The 20547-nt window shown below is 55.3% G+C and overlaps 1 protein-coding gene and 1 long non-coding RNA gene across 3 annotated transcripts; one reads left to right on the top strand and one right to left on the bottom strand.

The window, feature by feature from the left end:
- Positions 1 to 10427: 10427 nt before the first annotated feature.
- On the bottom strand, positions 10428 to 12056 carry LOC149126171 (uncharacterized). Its single transcript, XR_016235587.1, has 2 exons — positions 11937 to 12056; positions 10428 to 11263 (listed from the first exon to the last, which is right to left on the bottom strand). It is a non-coding gene; the product is annotated as an uncharacterized LOC149126171 (long non-coding RNA).
- A 4535-nt stretch (positions 12057 to 16591) lies between these two features.
- Positions 16592 to 20197, top strand: NHP2 (NHP2 ribonucleoprotein). Of its 2 annotated transcripts, XM_002710435.6 has the most exons (4): positions 16592 to 16799; positions 16873 to 16942; positions 19220 to 19325; positions 19832 to 20197. In XM_002710435.6, exons 1-4 carry the CDS (start codon positions 16640 to 16642, stop codon positions 19955 to 19957), a joined length of 462 nt encoding a protein of 153 aa, XP_002710481.1. In that variant the 5' UTR covers positions 16592 to 16639; the 3' UTR covers positions 19958 to 20197. The 2 variants fall into 2 exon arrangements, with proteins under 2 accessions (XP_002710481.1, XP_089191310.1); XM_089335184.1 differs by lacking the exon at positions 16873 to 16942.
- Positions 20198 to 20547: the final 350 nt, after the last annotated feature.

The following is a 20547-nucleotide window of genomic DNA, read 5'->3' as shown; positions in this document are numbered from 1 at the left end:
GCTGCAACGCCCTTCAGGCGAGACCTCAAGGGAATTTGTGATTCGGGTTCCAGATCCCATTCCGTGCAGTGTCCTTGGGAGCCCACAAGGCTGCTTATGGCAGGCCTAGCTCACAGCTCCCTGCCTGGCTTCCTATCATAACCCCCTGCATAGCTTTTAAAACCTCGGACTCCCAGAACCCTGGGGCGGGGTCTCACGTTTATAAAGCATTCGAGGCTCCAGGCGCTGGGCAGGGACAGATCACAGAACTCACTATTGCAGAGTGGGTGGGGCAAAGCCTGGAAAACTGGGAGATGCCCGTCTCCCCCTGGAGGTGGCAGCGTGCGCTGACAAGATGGGCTCCGAGGCTCTTCTGTGCTGCTGCCTTGGCACCAGCACTGGCAGAGCAGACCTGGGAGACTCTGTCTTCCAGCCTCAAGCTCTAACCATGCGATGATTCATTTATTCACTCATTTGAATTGTGAGGGCTTCAACTGCCACCAACATACATGCCCATGCCCTAGGACAGCTGTTCTCTGAGCCCCATGCACACCTCGCCCTCGGCGTCTCTGCCAGTTATCACCAGGGTCCCTCAAGCTTGGCATGTCCCAAACTGAACCTGTGAGGCCCTCCTGAATCCAGACCCTCGGGCCAGGGGGCGTGGTTCTTGGCCACCTGTGCAAGCTAGGACTGTGGGTGGACCAGTCTCCACACGCCTCTCTCCCTCACCTCCCACATAGGTGTCTGCTAACTAGGCCTGAAGGTGCCTTTATTTGTCTCCTGCCCTCAGGTGTGCACACTACAGGAATGTAACCAGGGCAGGCTACACCGCAGCACAACACAGGAGGACACCCAGAACCACTCAGCACAGGGAGGAGCGTGTTTCTTTCAGATTATCTGTCCTGAGTGGGCGTTCCAGCCAGGAAGCAGCTCCTCCGTGTGGTCTCCTGTTGTTGTTGATTTTAAAGCTTCATTTATTTATATGAAAGGCAGAGTTACAGAGAGGCAGAGGCAGAGCAAGAGAGAGGAAAGAGAGAGAAAGAAAGAGAGCGAGAAAGAGGGCTCTTCCATCTGCTGGTTCACTCCCCAGATGGCCGCAACAGCCACAGCTGCACCAATCCGAAGCCAGGAGCCAGGAACTTCTTCTGGGCCTCCCTCTACGTGGCCTCTTAAGGACCCAGGCCTGTTGGGTCCTGTGGCTCCACTCCTCCCTCAGGGCTTGTCTTCTACAGGCAGCTGGCAGAAGGGAGAGGGCCCCGGAGGAGCAGGTGTGGGCGGTTTGCTGGTGCAGGCCTGGAAGCAGCACACATCACGTCTGCTCACAGGCCATCAGCCTGGCTGCCAGGGGCACGGAGCATGAGCCCAGCTGCTGGAAGACAGATGGGCAGCGACAGACTGGGAGCACGGCCCCGCCACAGCGAGCTTTCAGTCAGTGCTCATGACAAGGAAGGGAGATCCCACAGGAAAGCTCTCCCTAGGCGGCCAGCCCTCAGGAACTCCACGAGCGCATGACCTGTGCAACGTCCCCAGAGGCCATCTCTGCCCCAGGAGCTCAGCCCACATGCCGTGTGGCAGGACCACTGCTGTACCAAGGAAGTCCTGGACAACAGGAATGCTTGAGAGGGCCACAGAACCATGCCAGGGACACAGGTGGCCCAGGGCAAGGCCCTCTGGGGCAGGAGAGGCTGGGGTTCTGCAGCAGAGGGCAGGCGAGGGGTGCAGGCAGAGGGGACGCACAGAGCACGGGCCCTGAGCTGGAGAAGGCACAGCCTGTTTGGAAAACTGGAAGCTGCTCCACACCGAGAGTGGATGGCGGGGTGAGTATCATGGTGTAGCACGTTAAACCGTTGCCTGCAATGTCAGTATCCAGTGGGTGCTGGGTTCAAGTCCCAGCTGCTCTACCTCTGATCCAGCTCTCTGCTATGGCCTGGGAAAGCAGTAGAAGACGGCACAAGTCCTTGGGCCCCTGCACCCACGTGGGAGACCTGGAAGAAGCTCCTGGCTCCTGGCTTTGGCCTGGCCCAGCCCCGGCCATTGCAGCCATTTGGGGAGTGAACCAGTGGATGGAAGACCTCTCTCCCTCTCATCACTCTGCCTTTCAAAAAATAAAACAAATCTTAAAAGAGTAGGCAGGGGTTCTAGGTGCTAAGACAAAGGGACCTACCTGGTGGATCCCAGAGGAAACCAGAAGTCAGTGAAGACTGCCATGGCTACAGCCCAGGGGAGGGATGGACGAGAGCCATTAGGGAGGAAGAGGAGGGGAGGCAGAACCGTGTGTGTGCGTGGTTATGACCCGGACTGCATGCAGGGGCCAGGCCGGCAATGAGGCTGGAATGCTGGCCAGGAATCACCAGTGGTGGCTGGGAATGCAAGGTCAGCCATGGGAAAACACCGTGTGTCTCAAGGAGAGACCACTCCTCCCCAGGTCACATCCCCTCCCTGCAGGCTACACCTGCCTCTGGTCACAAGGTCTCTTCCTCTATTTCTTCAAATCCCTTAGTTAGTCCTGAGTGGCTCTGGAGAGCACAAGAGAAGATCCATTTCCAAGATCAAGCCCAAGCCCCTCCCTAACAAAGAAACTAAAGGTGGGTGGAGGGGAATCGTGAGGAGCAGCCCTGGCCAGGCCTCCCTGGGCACGGCCTCTGCGGCTCCTTCCAGGCAGCAGCAGCCTTTCTGTCCGATCAGAAAGAGACCGGAGGCCCTCGGGGGCTTTCATCCGCCCACGTGACAGCTGGGGAGGACGGGCCACTGAGACACAGCCTTTCCCCTCCCAGCCTCAGAGACAGGAAGCCACAGGACGGTCCCTGCAGGCCCCTCCCCCTCGCCACCCGGGCCCCACTCTGCCAAGGGGAAGGGTGTGAGCGGATCACTGGAGCACCCGCCCTGAGTCCTGCTGTCCCCAGCACAGGGCCAGACCCCGCAGGGCACCCAGGCAGGACGGAGGAGGCAAGAAGGGGGCTTTTGAGGGCAGAGAGGCAGCCTACGGGCCCCACAGGGGACAGCAAGCAGCCCTCTGCCGGGAAAAGAAAGGTTCCTGGGTCCCGAGCCTGAAGACTATGTCTTAGCCCTGTGCTTCCACTGCCACCATGAGGGTGCAGGGTGAGGCTCACAGGGCGCACACACACACACACACACGCTGACCTGTCTCCTGCCCCAGGCCAACAAGAGGGGGGTCCTCTCTCATTCACCCTCACTCACCTGCCCCAGGGGCCTGGCAGCCTCTTGCTCCCAGTCACCCCCTGGATCCACTGTCTCGCCCAGCCACCCCCAAAACAGCACCATCTCTGCATCCCCAAAGCCTCCCTGCGCCGTAATGACATCTACCGTCAGCAGGTGGCCTGCTCCCTGCTCCCCCGCACCTGGCTGGCGCCTCCTCCCACCTCTGCCAGCACCAGCCGGGTCTCTGGTTCCCCGCCCTCCATTCTCACCTGCAGAGCAGCATCAGAGAGGGGTTTTTCAGGAGCCCCGGTGCCAACACACAGACGATGGAGCACTTCCCAATGGCCACAGTGAAAAACAGCTAGACAGTGAGCATGAAGGTTAAAAAGAAATGGTGAAATGCATCGCACTAATGTATTTCACTTGATCCAAGCTACCCAAAATCTTTTCAGTGTGACACATAATCAAACACACACACACACACACACACACAAACAAGCAGGATATTTTACTTGTTCCTTGCACTGTCTTTGCAATTCAGTGTGTATCTGATACTTAATGCCACATCTCGACCCAGGCTTACCTCCTGTGAACCCCTCCATTGTCACACGTGGCCTGCGGCTACTGAACAGGGCAGATATTGCCCAGAGCTGGGCAAACTATGGGTTACAGCTGGATATTGTATGACTTTTTTAAGATTTATTGGTTTATTTGAAAGCCTGAGTTACAGGAAGAGAGAGAGAGAGAGAGAGAGAGAAATCTTTGATCTGCTGGTTCATTCCCTGTATGGCCACAATGGGAAGGGCTGGGCCTAGTCAAACCAGGAGCCTGGAACTCCATCTGGGTTTCCCACATGGGGTGCAGGGGCACAAGCCATTATCTGCTGCTTTCCCAGTCACACCAGGGGAAAGCTAGATTGGCAGCAGAACAGCTGAGACTTGAACTGGCGCCCATATGGGATGCCAGTGCTGCAGGCAGAGGTTTAACCAGCTGCACCAAAACACCGGCCCCTCCCCCTCTTTTTAACATTTAAAAAAAAAAAATACTTATTTCTTTAAGGCAGAGTTACAAACAGAGAAAGAGCGGGAGAGATCTTCCATCTGCTGATTCACTCCCCAAATAGCCTCAACGGCCGGAGCTGTGCCCTGAACCCAGAGCTGTTAGGTTTAAATATGAAAAGCAAACCATTTTTTTAAACAAAATATTTATTTACTTATTTATTTGAAAGGCAGAGTGACAGAGTGACAGAGAGAAAGAGAGAAAGAGAGAGAGAGAGAGAGAGAGATCTTCCATTCCCTGGTTCACTCCCCAGATGCCAGGAACAGCTAGGGCTGCACCAGGCTGAAGCCAGAAGCCAGGAAGTCTATCCAGGTCTCTTATGTGAGTAGCAGGGGCCCAAATACTTGGGCCATCTTCATTATGGTTTCTCAGGCACATAGCAAGGAACTGGATTGGAAGAGAGCAGCCGGAACTTGAACCAGCACTCCTATATGGAATGCCAGCATTGCAATGAACTTGCTGCATCAAAGTGCCAGCCCCCAACCTAATTTTCTTCTGGGAATGGGTGAGCACTCATGTAGCAGCGAAGAAGGTATTGGTTCTTCTCCAATGTCTCCTCTTGGAGTTATACTTGATTTTTTTTTCTTCTACTCCTCAGATGGCCACAACAGCCAGCACAGGGCCAGGCCAAAGCCAGGAGCCAAGAGGTTTTTCTGAGCCCCAAATATTTGGGCCATCTGCTGTTTCTCCCAGGCAATTAGCAGAGAGCTGGATTGGAAGTGGAGCGGCCAGGACTTGAACTGGCATCACAGGCAGCCCCAGTAGCCAGATCTGAAATACCACCTATGTACAAGCACCCCAAATCTCTCCCCCAGTCTGGCCCTTACCCTCTGCCAAGTACACACAGTTAGGTCCCCTCCATACCCCCACCTGGAGGCTATCTCTGGCATTGTAGGCTTGACCACCCCACACCACAGGCTGAACTCAGTGATTAATATGCTACAGATATGCTAAATATGTTAAATAAGTATAAAAAGACACAACTGTAATATCCTTTTTATTTATTTATTTGAAAGAGTAATAGGTTTTTTTTTTTTAAGGTCAGCAGAAAAGCAGGATAATAGCACACACTCGAGACGTGAGCGTGGGCAACCTCAAAAGGAAGAATTGCCGAGATGGATCTCCCACTCACTGGCTCACTCCCCAAACACTTTTTTTTTTTTTTTACAGGCAGAGTGGACAGTAAGAGAGAGAAAGATCTTCCTTTTGCCGTTGGTTCACCCTCCAATGGCCGCCGTATTGCGCTGACCCAAAGCCAGGAGCCAGGTGCTTCTTCTGGTCTCCCATGCAGGTGCAGGGCCCAAGGACTTAGGCCATCCTCCACTGCACTCCCAGGCCACAGCAGAGAGCTGGCCTGGTAGAGGAGCAACCGGGACAGAATCTGGCGCCCCGACCGGGACTAGAACCCGGTGTGCCGGTGCTGCAAGGCGGAGGATTAGCCTAGTGAGCCGCGGCGCCAGCCTCAGATTTCTTTTTTCCATCCTGGCCTTATGGTAGCAGGCCCTGATTACCATCTTCTGCTGCCTCACCAAGCAAATTAGCAGGATGCTGGATCAGAAAGGGAGCAGCTGGGACTTGAACCAGTGCTCGTATATGAGATGCTGGCATCACATGAGTTTCACCTGTTGCACCACCATGTAGGCCATTATTATTACTATTATTTAAGAGGCAGAGACAGAGAGTGCTCCCATCTACTGGTTCACTTCCCTAAATGCCTGGTAGCCAGAACTCCATCCTGGTCTTCCACATGGATAGCAGGAATCAAGTACTTGGGCCATCACCTGGAAGCAGAGACCTAAAGCAGAGACCTGTGATGAGATGCATGTACCCCAAGCCATGACTTAACCACTGCACTAAGTGCTGATCAAACCCTGGGAGGGGTTTGTGGGAGCCCTGATTTATTTATTTATTTATTTATTTATTTATTTATTTTTTGACAGGCAGAGTGGACAGTGAGAGGGAGAGACAGTGAGAAAGGTCTTCCTTTTGCCGTGGGTTCACCCTCCAATGACCGCCGCGGCCGGCGTACCACGCTGATCCGATGGCAGGAGCCAGGTACTTCTCCTGGTCTCCCATGGGGTGCAGGGCCCAAGCACTTGGGCCATCCTCCACTGCACTCCCTGGCCACAGCAGAGAGCTGGCCTGGAAGAAGGGCAACCGGGATAGAATCCGGCGCCCCGACCGGGACTAGAACCCGGTGTGCCGGCACCACAAGGCGGAGGATTAGCCTAGTGAGCCGTGGCGCCGGCCTGGGAGCCCTGATTTATATCTAGTAGGATAGCTGGGAGCCCTGAACCCAATCTGCGTTTCTCACATGGATGGTAGGGACCCAAGTACTTGAGCCATCACCTGCTGCCTCCCAGAATCTACATTAGCAGGAAGCTGGAATAGGGGTAGAGCTTTAGACTCAAATCCTGGCACTCTGATACGGGATGCAGGCATTCCAAGTTGTATTTTAACTTCTATGCCAAACACCTGCCCCAGTAAACATTCTTGATGAAAATGAATAAGGTAAACATTTATAAACACAACACAAACATCATCACCCAGAAGTACTTTTACTACAGGAAGAAATAATTCAGACTTGTTTTCTTTCATTACTGTTATGTAATCTCTTCTGGAGTTACAACCGATGCAATAGGAAAAGAGACAGCAATTAGAGGCATAAAACAGGAAAAGAGTAGGTGAAACTGCCCTTTGCAGGCAACATGATCGCACACACAGGAAATGTAAAACCAAAACACTGTTCTAATCACAGGAGGAGTCAGCAAGGTGGCTTTTGCACACCCCAATCAGAATCAGAAGACAGGAAGGAAGAAGGAGTCTAACACTTTAGGAATAGGAAGGTTACTCTTTTTACTTTTTTTTTTTCATTTTCTTTGTAAAGGCAGAGAGACACACAGAGAGAGAAATATCTTCCATTCCGCTAGTTCATTCCCCAAACACCTGCAACACAAGAGCAGCAGCTTTACCCTCTCTGCCCACGACGCTGACCCCTTTAGTTAGCCTTACGTTGCTTTAATTAAAACACCAGAGAGGAGCTTCCTGGGAAAGAGACGGCTTATTCTGGAGGTTCACAGTTCAAGATTGGGCGGTGCCAGCAGGCTGGCACCCAGGGGAGGTTGGCAGCTGGGGAGCAGGTGCAGAGGATAGATCCCAGGGCAAGCCAGGAAGCAGAGACACAGGGAGCAGGCCCACCTTCTCTACGCTCTCCCCTTAGAAAGCAGCCGAGAGCCCTAAGCCAGGCCAGTAACTCCACAAAGTCCCCACCTCCAGACACAACATTTGGGTCTTTTTGTTGTTGCTGAAGATTTATTTATCTTATTTGATAGGCAGAGTTACAGAGAGACAGAGACAGAGACAGAAGCTACAACATCCAGGACTGACTGGACCAGGTCAAAGCCAGGAACCAGGAACTCTATCCTGGTCTCCCATGTGAGTGGCAGGGGCCCAAACACTTGGGCCATCTTCCACTGCTTTCCCAGGGAATGCTGGATCGGAAGCGGAGCAGCCAGGACTCGAATTGGAACCCACATGGGATGCCGGCATTGCCGGCGGTGACTTCACCTGCCGTGCTACGACACCAGCACTTGGACTGTCCTTAAGGCCCCTCTCAAACCAAACGTCCAGATACATTTACACAAAGCACTGACCAACACTGCAGTTTACTTCTTCACTGACTAAACTCTTGGTAGACACTAACTTTAAAGATACTGTTTCCCCTCACTTAAAAGGTACATGAACAGGCCGGCATTGTGGCATAGCAGGTAACACTACCACCTGCAATGCCAGCATCCCATATGGGCGCCGGTCTGTGTCCAGCTGCTCTACTTCTGATCCAGCTGATGGCCTAGGAAAAGCAGTGGAAGAGGGCCAAGTCCATGGGTCCCTGCACCCACATGGGAGACCCAGCAGAAGCTCCTGGATCCTGGCTTCGGATTGGCCCAGCTCCAGCAATTGCGGCCATATCCGGAGTGAACCAGAGGATGGAAGACCTCTCTCTCTCTCGCTCGCTCTCTCTTGTAATTCTGCCTTTCATAAAAGGTACATGAGCATAACAAGGCATAAGCCAAATAAATGTTTCCAGCATTTGACCCCTTCTCTCTGGGGCTCTGTATCGCTGGGAGGGGCTTTGGAAACCCAAGACCTTCCACAATTTGGCTCCAAAAAGCTGTGAAGATGACAACGGGGAGGTGGGGCTGAGGGCACCACCACCACCACCATCCAGATCAGAGGTCAGTGAACTCCGGAACTCTGGCCCACAGGCCAAACCCAGCTGCCTGTCTTTATAAACAGCGTCTTATTGGTGCACAGCCACCCCACTTGTTGACGTGCGTTCTTACTTTAACAGCAGAGTTAAGGAACTGGAACAGAGGCTATGCGGTCCACAGAGCCTGAAATATTTACTGTCTGGTCCTTAACAGAAAACATACCTCTGCTGACTCCCACTGTAAATCAGACCGGGGGGTGGTGGTGGTGGTGGAGTGGAACATGGTGGCAGGGGACCTCTGGTACAGCAGTGAGGGCACTTCTCGGGATGCCCACATCCCGTCCTGGAGCGCCTGGTTAACATCCCGGCTCCACTTCCGATTCACGCCCTGGGAAAGCTGCAGAGGATACTTCAAGTACTTGGGCTCCTGCCACCCACGTGAGACCCAGAAGGGAGTTTCTGGCTCCTGGCTTCAGCCTGGTATAGCCCCAAGTTTTGCAGGTGTTTGGGGAGTGAAACACCAGATGGAAGATCATTCTCTGTTTCTCTGCCAATGTCTCTGTCTCTTTGTCTTTTTTTTTTTTTTTAAGACTTATTTATTTATTTGAAAGTCAGAGTTACAGAGAGAGGAAGAGAGGGGAGACAGATAGAGACAAAGATCTTCTGTTCACTGATTCACTCCCCGAATGGCCGCAATTGCTGGAGCTGGGCCAATCCAAAGCCAGGAGCCAGGAGCTTCTTTCAAATCTCCCACGCAGGCACAGGGGTCCAAGGACTTGGGCCATCTTCCACTGCTCTCCCAGGCTGTAGCAGAGAGCTGGATCGGAAGTGGAACAGCCAGGACTTGAACCAGCACCCACATGGGATGCCAGCACTGCAGGCGGCAGCTTTACCGGCTATACCACAACACTGGTCCCTGTCTCTTTGCCTTTTAAATAAAATGCAAATAAATCTTTTTAATGAAATCAAATGAACTCGATACCCAAGGCTTTTCCCTATCAAGCCCCAAACACCCTCAACGAAGTCCCCTTGTCCCAAACCTCCATCTGGGCCAGGCGGACTTCATCCTGTTCTCTCTGGAGGACCAAGGTACCCGCTGCCCCTCACGTGCAGGGAGGAAGGCCAGGGGCCACGCAGCGCCAGCTTGCTCCTCCTAGGCAGGATTCGGGTCTGTGGAGGACACAGGGCGGGGAGGGGGAGGAGGATGCCTCCCTGCATGTCCCTCCTCCCTCACCTCCAGCTGGGAGCCAGGGCAGTGAACACTGCTGTGCTAAGGAATTAAAGAGGGAGGGCAGGGGCCGGGGCTCTGCTCTCAGCTCTGCCCTGATTCGCCGAGCCCTCTGGGGCAAACCCTGCCCCAGCAAGCCTCCTCACTGCCCTCTGTGACACGGGAGGGCAGCGGATGGGCCCCAAGGACGCGCCGGTTCCCACATTCCCAAAACTGAGGCAGGGGCCCAGCTGCCAGTAGAGCCCATCTGCACACAAGAGTGCAGGTGACCCCCCATGCCTGGGGCATCTGTCCTAAGATCACAGATCCGAGACCATGGTCTGGACGGATCCTACAGAGACTCTGCCTTCTCCTATACAACAGCATCTAAGATGAAGTTTAATTTACACAGTTGGCACCAGTAAGAGGCTAACAGAAATAATAAGATAGAACGTATGTGGTAATAAAAGTTACTTAAGGAGGGGATCAGCGCTATGGCACAGCAGGTAAAGCCACTGTTTGCAGTGCCGGCATCCCATATGGGTACCGATTCAAGTCCCGGCTGCTCCACTTCCAATCCAGCTCCCCCCCTAGTGTGCCTGGGAAAGCAGTGAAAGATGGTCCAAGTACTTGTTGGACCCCTGAACCAGTGTGGGGGACCCAGAAGAAGCTCCTCCTGACTCCTGCTTCGGCCTGACCCAGCTCTGGCCGTTGTGGCCATTTGAGGAGTGAACCAGCGGATGGAAGCTCACTCTCTGTCTCTCTTGCTCTCTGTGATTCTGCCTTTCAAATAAATAAATATTTTAAAAGGTATTTACAAATTGTTTATTTTTGGAATTTTCCACTTAATATTTTTGGCCCACTCTGAACAGTGCAGAAGTGAAACCCTGGTTAAGAGGCCCCTGCTGTATACAAGCAGAACCATTGATATAAGCCAAAGCCAGCCAGCCGCCAGGAACTGCTGGCAATTCCACACTGCTCCACAGGGTGGGGCTACAAGCGAGGGAGAGGCGACGGCGGGCTTGCCTGGGCCCACTGGACAGACCCAGCCCTGGGAGCATCAGAGTTGCCCTCTGCTCTCTTGGCCCCATCACCCCTCCCGGAATCCAACTCCAAGGTAGGGGCACCCTCGGGAGACAGAAGCCCTCCTGCAGCGACTCCCAGGTCTCTGTCTGCAGCTCCAACCTCCCTTTCCCCCTCAGTTCCAGTTGCAGCCACAGCAGTCAACACTTACTAAACATGCACTCCGTGCTCCGGCCACTATAAACACCCATTGCAGGTCCAGCTGGGCCACTCGGCTCTGCCAGAGGGGTCCTGACTGCCCCTACCTTTGCTCTAAGTCCAGCAGGTGAATCGGGCAGTCTGGTGTGGTGGCTGCGGTGGAAAAGGACGCCTGCGCATTAGCTCACAGGCGTGGAGGTCAGAAGTCCTGTACCTGGCTTCGCTGGAGGACCCTGCATGGCTCAAGCGAAAGTCAGGACCTGCTGTCCGGCGCCTCCTCCAAGCTCCTGCTGGTCACGGGCGGGATTCGGTTCCCTGGGGCCACTCGGTTCCTGGGGCCGCCCTTCAGTCCTGGAACTTGGCTCCTTCCATCTTTGCGGCCAGCAGCCACGGTCCAATCCTTTTGGTGCTCCGAGCCTGTCAGGTTCCTGCCACCAGTGGAAAAAGCTCTCGGCTGGCGAAGGCTCCCGCAATGTCACCAGGCTACCCCGGGGAGCCGGCACGGTGTCCCAGCTGCGCCACACGCGCTCCCAGGAGTGGCTTCGCTCCACACTCCAGGCCCTGGGAAACGCTGTCTACACCACCCGCCCTCTAGCTCCCACTGCTACATCCCATGTCTCAAAGTCCTGGCACGTCCCCACATGTCATTCATGCTGAGCTCTGGACCTGATGGCCGCCACCGGGGCAGGGCCACTCTCACTGTCCTCATCACTGTCCCCTCCCCCGGCACACTGCACCCCCTGTCTCCCCAGATGAGCTTACAAAATGCAAGCCAGGTATGGCACTGCCCCACTTAAAATCCTGCAGCTGGCTCCCCAGCAGCCTCAGCAAAGAAACAAATCTCCAACAATTCCATTTGTTCAAGTATCTTCTGAGCTCTGACGGAGATCCCGTGGGGCACTGTCACCCTCCGGGAGCTTTCAGTGCTGTGGGATGAAGGTACCTACACTGGGGATGGCTCTGGCAAGCACGGAGGCAGCCAGCCCTGCTGATCCTGCTGGGCCATCGGCCGCCTGCCCTCGCCCTTCCTACCCTTGATCCTTCTCACCTCCAGCTCTGCCCAGCACCCACCTCCTCTGCCCCTCCTTGTCTGATACACACCTTGGTGGGAAGCAGCTTTTCCCAGCTTCCTTCCCAGGCTCCCATTCTGCATTCTAAGAGCGCTGATGCTTCCCCACCATGGAACACGGCCTCCGAGGGGAACTGCTGGTCACCATCGCCCTGAGATACGGTAATTATAACAAACAGAGACACAGTTGGCTCACAGCTTTGGAGCCTAAGTCCAAGAGCGCAGCCAGGATCTGGTGCAGGCTCTGTGCTGCACCATCTCATGGTGGAAGGCGCGAGGGTAAGGGGGCCGAGCAAGGAAGCAAGAGGGGATCGCACTCCCTTTTATAACAACCCATCCTGCATTGACTAACCCGCTCCCACATTAACCAACCCGCTGCCACGTTAACCAACCCATTCCTACATTAACCGATCCAGTCCTTCATTAACCAACCCACCCCCGCATTAACCGACTCACTGCGGTGTTAACCAACCCACTCTCACATTGACTAACCCACTCCAGCATTAACTAACCCACTCTTGCAATAACAGTGCTAACCCCCATGGCAGAACCTTCTTGACCTAAGGGTCTCTCATCAGGCCAGCCTCCCGGTTGTCCACTAGAGGTGAAGTCACCAGCACACAAACTTCAGGGACACAGTCAGACCACAGCAGGCAGCCGACAGGGGCTCAGGAAATTTCTTAGAATGACAGGGAAGTCCAATCTGGGACGGTGCAGACCCCAACCTCAGCAATGGACAGTTGGCCAATCCTGACACCCAACCCTGACACCGGCCCCCTTGACCCTGGCCGTGGCAGCTGGGGTCCTGGGGACCAGCTATTGAAGGGACAGAGTGAGCTCAGGGTGCCTGCCGAGTCTGGGAAAAACCAGGACAGTTTCTGATCCCAAGAAGAGAAAACCATGGAGAGCTGGCTCAGGAATGCTTTTAAGCAGTGGGAGGCAGTGGGGTCTGGGGGAGAGGTGTGGGTGAGGGCGTGGGGGAGGGGACGGGTTCTACACACACACACCAAGACCATCCCAACATTCACCAAAACCGCAAGGAAAGTGGGAGGGAGAGTCGACAATAGAGGACACAAAGCCCTGAGTTTTGAGATCATGGGAAGCCGATGGAAGAGGGTGACAGATGAAAGGGTGGGGAGAGCCGCAGAGGAGGCAGCTCCACCCACACACACCCCGAACCAGGAAGGGGTGCATGAGAGTCAGGACAGACACAGGGTTGGGGTTTGGAGCAGCTGCTAAGACGTCACCAAGGGGGCCGGCCGGCATTGTGGCACAACAGCTGCTCCCTGAGATACCAGCTGGTTCACGTCCCAGCTGCTCCACTTCCCACTCAGCTCCCTGCCAATGCAGCCGCCTGGGAAAGCAACAGAAAATGGGGAGACCTGGATGGAGTTCCAGGCTGTTGGCTTTGGTATGTGCTGCAGCCATTGTGGCCATTTGGGGGTGGCGGGGTGAACCAGCAGATGGAAAATCCTTCACTCTCTCTCTCTGTAACTTTGCCTTTCCAACAAATAAAACAAATCTTAAAAAAAAAAAAAAAAAGGACATCATATCCCATTTCAGAGTCCCTAGGTTCAAGTCCTGGCTCTGCTCTGCTTACAATGCCAGCTTTGTGTTGATGAACCTGGGAGGCAGCAGGTGTTGCTTCAAGTACTTGGGCCCCACATGGGAGACCCCATGGAGTTCCTGGCTCCTGGCTTCAGCCTGGCTCAGCCCAGCTCTTCCAAGCATTTTGGGAGCAAACCAGAGAGTAGAAGTTCTCTCTTTGTCTTTCAGATAAATTTTAAAAATAAAAAAAATTATAAAAGATTTATTTATTTGAATGGCAGAGTTACAGAGAGAGAGAAGGAGATACAGCGAGAGAGAGGTCTTCTATCCGCTGGGTCACTCCCCAAATGGCTGCAACAGTCAGGGGTGAGCCAGGAGCTTCTTCCGCTCTCCCATGTGCATGCAGGGGACCAAGGACCTGGGGCATCCTCACTGCTTTCCCAGGCCATAGCAGACCACCTCGCAAGGCCACCTCCACAAGGAGGAAGCCTCTCAGAACTGCCTCAGACTCCCATCTCCACAAGGTCTACATTCAGGGGTCCCGAGTGTCCCTTCTGCTTTGAAAAGTCCAGTCCTTCCCTTGAATTCCAGAAATCTGAGCCCTGGGTCACTGGCTAGGAAGCCCAAGGTCCTGAAGTCTCAGGTCAGAACTGCCTGGCGACACAGCCCCCCTAGGCCCAGCCCCCAGCCCCATCACTCCTGGGCCCCAGTGTCTAGCCCCTGATGGTGGTGAATGCGGTGTTATCTGGAAATTGGCCCAGGCAGATGTAATCCAGTTAACACAAGGTCATGAGGGTGGACCCTAATCCAGTACATCCGGTCTCCTTATAAGAGGAAAAAATCCCACAGGAACAGTCACTGGAGAGACCCCGTGAACCAGGATCACCTGCCAGCAACACGGGAGGCCAAGAAGGACCTGGTGCCTTCAGAGAGAGCACAGCCCTGCCAAGGCCCCGGCGCAGACCTCTGGCCTTCTAACTGTGAGACCACAGTTTCTGTTGTTATTTATCTTTATTTTTATTTTAAGATTTATTTAGGGGCCAGCACTGTGGAGCAGTGGGTTAAAGCCCTGGCCTGAAGCGCCTGCATCCCAAATGGGTGCCTGTTCAAGTCCTGGCTGCTCCACTTCCCATCCAGCTCTCTGCTATGGCCTGGGAAAGCAGTAGAAGATGGCCCAAGTCCTTGGGCCCCTGCACCTGCATGGGAAATCCAGAAGAAGCTCCTGGCTTCAGGTTGGCACAGCTCAGCCATTGTGGCTATCTGGGGAGTGAACCAGTGGATGGAAGACCTCTCTCTCTCTCCCTCTCTCTCTCTCCTCTCTCTCTTTCAAATAAATAAATAAGTCTTAAAAAAAAAAACCTCCATTCTTAAAAAAGAATTAGATCCCTGGGGAGGAGGTTTGCGCCACTGCTCCTCTGCACTGCCCATCCAGCTTCCTGCCATGCACACGGGAATGCAGCGGGTGATGGCCCACGTGGGAGACCCAACAGAATTCCGGGCTCGGCCCTGGCTGTTGCAGTCATCTGAGGAGTGAAGCAGCAGACTGAAGATCTCTCTCTTTCTCTGTCACTCTGCCTTCCAAGTAAATGAAAATACACATTTTCTTAAAAATAAAAAATCAACTTGGGGACCAGCACTGTGGCACAATGGGTTAAGCTGCCGCCGGCAATGCAATCAACCCATATGGACACTGGTTTGAGTCCTGGCTGCTCCATTTCCCATCCAGCTCTCTGCTAATGCTCCCTGGGGAGACAGCAGATGGTGGCCCAAGTACCTGGGCCGCTGCCACCCAGATGGAGACCTGGATGGAGTTCCAAGCTCTTTTAGGCCATTCGGGAAGTGAACCAGTGGATGGAAGAAATTCCCTCTTTCCCCCTCTCTCTGTAACTCTGCCTTTCAAACTCTGCCTTTCAAATCAATAAAGAAATCTTTTTTTTTGGACGGGCAGAGTTAGTGAGAGAGAGAAAGGTCACCCCCCAAATGACCCCTATGGCCAGAGACGATCTGAAGCCAGGAGCCAGGTGCCTCCTCCTGGTCTCCCATGCGGGTGCAGGACCCAAGGACCTGGGCCATCCTCCACTGCCTTCCCCGGTCACAGCAGAGAGCTGGACTGGAAGAGGAGCAACCGAGACAGAATCTGGCGCCCCAACCAAGACTAGAACCCAGGGTGCCGGCGCCGCAGGCGGAGGATTAGCCAAGTGAGCCACGGCCAATATTCGCTGGTTCTACCACAAAAGGCAGGCCTGCCACCGCATAACGAGAGGCATTGATTCGCAGAAATTATCAAATTAATAACCACGCAGCCGTCCCAAACGGCGGAGGAGCCCAGTCGGAGACGCTGAGAGGCCCCGGAATCTGGGACTGTTAGGCCCCAGGCCGCCCGTCCGATCCGGTTAGCCACCCCACCTGGCCATCTCTGCCCAAGCCACGCCTAGCCTGGCCGGGCTCCCTACGGCGACGCTAGCGGGGTTAACTGGGACGACAGAGGGTTGGGGGACTACGGCGGGAGTGGGAGGGGCTGCAGCTTTAGATGAAGTCAGCAGGTGCAGCGGGCAGGCCCCGGGCGGGGGCAAGCCTGGAGGAAAGGGGCCCCTCGCGAACTGTTAAGGCGGGGTCCGGGGAAGAGAAAGCAAAGCTCGGGAGGCGAGGCAAGGGCAAGGCCGCTTCAGCTCGCGGGGCTGGACCTCCGCCTCCAGCAGCAGCTGGGCACGCCGCCCAGGCCCAGCCAGGCCCAGCTTTTCTATCACGCTGAGCACCGCACCGGCCAGTAGGCCAGGACCCCGCCCCCAGACACCAACACGCCCGCACAGGCACCACCTCCCGCCGTTCCCCAGGCCTGGGTGTCAGCGGCGCCCAGCCCCCACAGCAGCAGCAGCGGCCGGCCCGCCCCCTCTCTCCGGGCCCCGCCCCCTCTCTCCGGGCCCCGCCTCTCGGCCCAGGACCCGGAGGCAAGCCTCCCCTGCCGCGCTCAGCCCGCCGCTCGCTCCCGGGGCCCCGCCCCCGGCCGCTCAGGCGCGGCTGTAATACGCTGAGCGTCAGCGATTGGCTCGAGGGTCGGAGACATCGTGTCCTAATTGGACGCGCTGTACGGCGGCTTCCTGTGGGGCGGGGTGACTCGGCAACGGTTCCGGAAGCGGCCGACCACGCGGACAAGCTTCCCGGGGACTCCGCTGCGGCTGCTGCCGCCATGACCAAAATAAAGTCTGACCCCGACGGGCCCGAGGCCCAGGGAGAGGCGTGCGGCGGGGAGCGCACCTATCACGAGCTGCTGGTCAACCTGAACCCCATCGCGCAGCCCCTGGCTTCGCGCCGCCTCACGCGGAAGCTCTACAAGTGCATCAAGAAAGGTGGGGCCGGGGCCGGGCGGGCGTGGGCATGGAGGGGCGGGTGCACCGCTGCCGCTGACTTCTGGTGTTGCAGCCGTGAAGCAGAAGCAGATCCGGCGCGGGGTGAAGGAGGTTCAGAAGTTTGTCAACAAGGGCGAGAAAGGGTAAGAATCCCGCTTGCGCCGGACTTTGCAGGGAGCCGTGCTGCCTGGGGCGCCCCGTGAGAGGCTGGCTGGGTCGGGCTCCCGTCGGTGCAGACGCGCTCGGGGCGGGCGGACCCCGGCCTCGGTCATCCGGACGCCTGTCAGGAGAATCCGCTTCTCCAGGCACTGTGTTCTCCATGGGTCACCACACTCGCGGGTAACCGCAGCTGTGGAGGAGAGTGACCCCACTGCCCCGCTGCTTGGGGCGGGGACGGGCGGTAAGTCTCCCAGTCCCGCCGGAGTCAGCGCCACGAGAACACGGCCCGCACAGCTTTACCTCCAGAGGTGCCTGGCTCTGTGTAGGTGCTGGAGATAAACGTTGGGAGCTACCTTGTAAGCCATAGCTTAGTGTTTGTGCTCAGAGCTTGGGAGCCCACTGAAGGGTAAAGACAGGAAGTGACACGGTTATGGTTGCACCTTAACATGTGGGAGCAGGCGTGTAGCCTAGTGTTAGCCTAGAGTTGACATCCACGTCCCGTAGCCCACCTGGGTGGGATCCCCAGCCCCAGCTTCCTGCCAGGCCCTTCGGGAGAGGTGCTAGGGGGTGGGCTGCAGCCCTGGTGGTTGGGAGCCTGGATTGCATTCTGCCCCAAGCCTTACAGGCATCTGGGGGAGTAAACCAGATGAGAGCTGTCTCAAACAACTGTAAAAGATTTTTCTTGCAATTGAAAGGATCAGAGAGGCAAGAGTCAATCTGAGGAAGTGCAGGCAGGAGGTGGCTATAATCTAGGACAGGTCATGGTGAAATTGCAGTTAAAGTGGATGATGGGACTGGCGTTGTTCGGAACAGGTTAAGCCACGGCTTGCGGTGTGGACAACCCATATAGGAGTGCCAGTTTGAGTCCTGGCTACTTCTCTTCTGCTCTAGCTCCCTGCCAGTGTGCCTGGGAAAGCAGCAGAGGATGGCCCAAGAGCTTGGGCCGCTGCCACCCATGTGGGAGACCCAGATGGAGTTCCTGGCTCCTGACTTCAGCCTGGCTCCAGCCCCATTGTGGCCATCTGGGGAGTGAACCAGCAGATACAAGATCTCTGTCTCTCCCTCTCTGCCTTTCAAAGAAATCAATCATGTATATATACACATATATACATATATATGAAAGTAGATGGATCCAAGTGGACTTTCAGAAGGACCAAGAAGTATAAATGGTTTCTAGATTCTGGCATGCCCTGCCCAGGGTGCAGGGCTTGTTTTCTGAGACGTCTGTGTGGGGAGATTACTTTGAAGAAGTGTGACCTCCTGAACTGTCAGTCGGGCAGATGTCTATATGGGTTTGGGGCTTGGAAGAGAGGGGGACAGGTTGGGGAGAACGGGTCTGGGAGCTGTAGCACACTGGCGGCACGTGTCATCGTGGCTGCGGGTGCATCTGGAAGGATGTAGGGAGAGGGCAGCCAAGGCCCAGGCTGAGGGACACCAGCTTAAAGGCTGCTGACAGGCCCCAGGAGAGGAGAAGCAGCACTCCCAGCTGCCCTTGCCCAGAGCCCCGTGAGCTTGCTAGCTGGGGACCCTAGCTGAGGACTCTGGTGTTCTTTTTGGGACACAGCTTGTTTCTTAGCAAGGCCCTTGGGTGTGTCACTTATTTGAGAGTTACAGAGAGAGGGAGAGACAGAGAGAGATCTTCCATCTGCTGGTTCACTCCCCAAATGTCTGCAAAGGCTGGAGCTGTGCCGATCTGAAGTCAGGAGCCGAGAGCTTCTTCCAGGTCTCCAACTGTGGGTGCAGTGGCCCAAGCACTTGGGCCATATTCTACTGCTTTTCCAGGCCATCAGCAGGGAGCTGGATCAGAAGTGGAGCAGGTGGGACTCAAACTGGTGCCCATATGAGATGCCAGCACTGCAGGCGGAGGCTTAGCCCACTACGCCATAGCACCAGCTTCCCCAGACAGCATCTTAACACTGTGCCAAATGTCCACCCAAGCTTTTACTGACTCTGAGAAAAGCTGAGCTTATTCTTTGGTGCCCCTCAAACCTCATTTGTCTCAGTACTGTACCCCTTATCACACTTGGTGGCATTTACATTTTGTTAAGAAGTGGAGATCACCTCCCTGGACAAATACTATTTGCCAAATACAAGTTTGCACCCTTCCAGAGGCTGGCAGACTCACATAGTAACCCCTTGAGCAGGGGAGGTGGGGGGATGGACATCTTACTCTGTGCACCCCCAGAGCCCAGCCCAGAATTTGGCCTGTAACTTGACGGGGTAGGGACAGCTGGAAACCACAGCAGATTTTCTCATTTCAGGATCATGGTTCTGGCAGGAGACACACTGCCCATTGAAGTATACTGCCACCTCCCAGTTATGTGTGAGGACCGGAATCTGCCCTACGTCTACATCCCCTCGAAGACGGTAAGAAGCACAGCCCTTCGGGAGAGGTGCTGGGGGTGAGCCAAGCAGGACACAGTGGGAAGCAGGACTGCGGATTCTTGGTACCACTGCTGCCAAGCTGTGGCACTGCAGACGGCGACTCAGTTTCTGTCTTATAAAATGAGGAGCCCCTCCTGTGGACTGTGAGAAAGAATGCGGATGTACATGGACCTGTGTGAGTCCTGTTATGTGGGTTCCTGCTCAGAGGGGCTGTTTCAGGGGGATGCTCCCAGGAACAGCCCCTGCTGGGCTGCAGCCCTTTCATGGTGGCCTTGTGGGGATGTAGGCCCAGTGTGGCTGGACCACAGCTTGAATACTTACTGGAGTTTAAATGATGGCAACCAATTCAAAATAACTTTTAAGTGTGACATAGACAGACCCAGTGGAACAGACTGTGGGCCAGATCAAGCTGCTGCGTCATCACGTGTGACTCCCTGCACATAGCTTCTGTGGCCTCTCCCCCAGACAGCCTTTCTTTCCTCCTCTAGGATCTGGGTGCAGCTGCGGGCTCCAAGCGCCCCACCTGTGTGATTATGGTTAAGCCTCACGAGGAATACCAGGAGGCCTACGATGAGTGCCTGGAGGAGGTGCAGGCCCTGCCCTCACCCCACTGAAGGACTTAGGCAGCAACCTGGGTACCTGCCTGGCTGGTAGCTGCCCAGCCTACCCTCCTCTGCCCATGTTCACAGTGTCTGCCCTGGTTCCCCGAGGAACATAGTCTTCCCAGGCAGCTCCACCAGCTGTTTATCATGAAAGTAGAGCCGGCGCCTTCTCCATCAGAGCTGTTTCCTGTTGAGCTTAAATGAAGACAGTTCCAAGAGTGTGGGCTGAGCAAGTAAATGCTAAGGCTACAATGTGGTGAGTCTGTGGGTGTTGTTTTAAGCAGCAGCTGCTGGTGGGGCCAGGCAGTTGGCGGGCAAGAAAAAGAGGAAGCGGACTTCTCACCAGAGTCTGCAGCGCTAACGCTGAGCCGCCCAGCACCCAGGGCTTTCACCACTGACTTCCTGGGAAATGGGGGCTGTGTACTGAGGTAGCAGAGCCCAGAACCCGCCTCACAGGAGCCTGCGGCCTCTGTCGGTCACCCCCATTCCTCTTCTTAGTGCCACTCTGAAGCTATGGAAGCAATTTACCCACCCACACACTAAAAAATAGAAAGAAGCGAGAGGCCATCCTCCTGCTGAACATGTTGGCTCTGATGAACCAA

Source organism: Oryctolagus cuniculus, chromosome 6 (assembly GCF_051225735.1).
Source record: "Oryctolagus cuniculus isolate XC-2025 breed Fujian yellow rabbit chromosome 6, ASM5122573v1, whole genome shotgun sequence".
In the NCBI taxonomy this organism is placed as follows: domain Eukaryota; kingdom Metazoa; phylum Chordata; class Mammalia; order Lagomorpha; family Leporidae; genus Oryctolagus; species Oryctolagus cuniculus.
The sequence above is the reverse complement of the archived record's forward strand: the minus strand, read 5'-3'. Positions and strand labels throughout refer to the sequence as shown.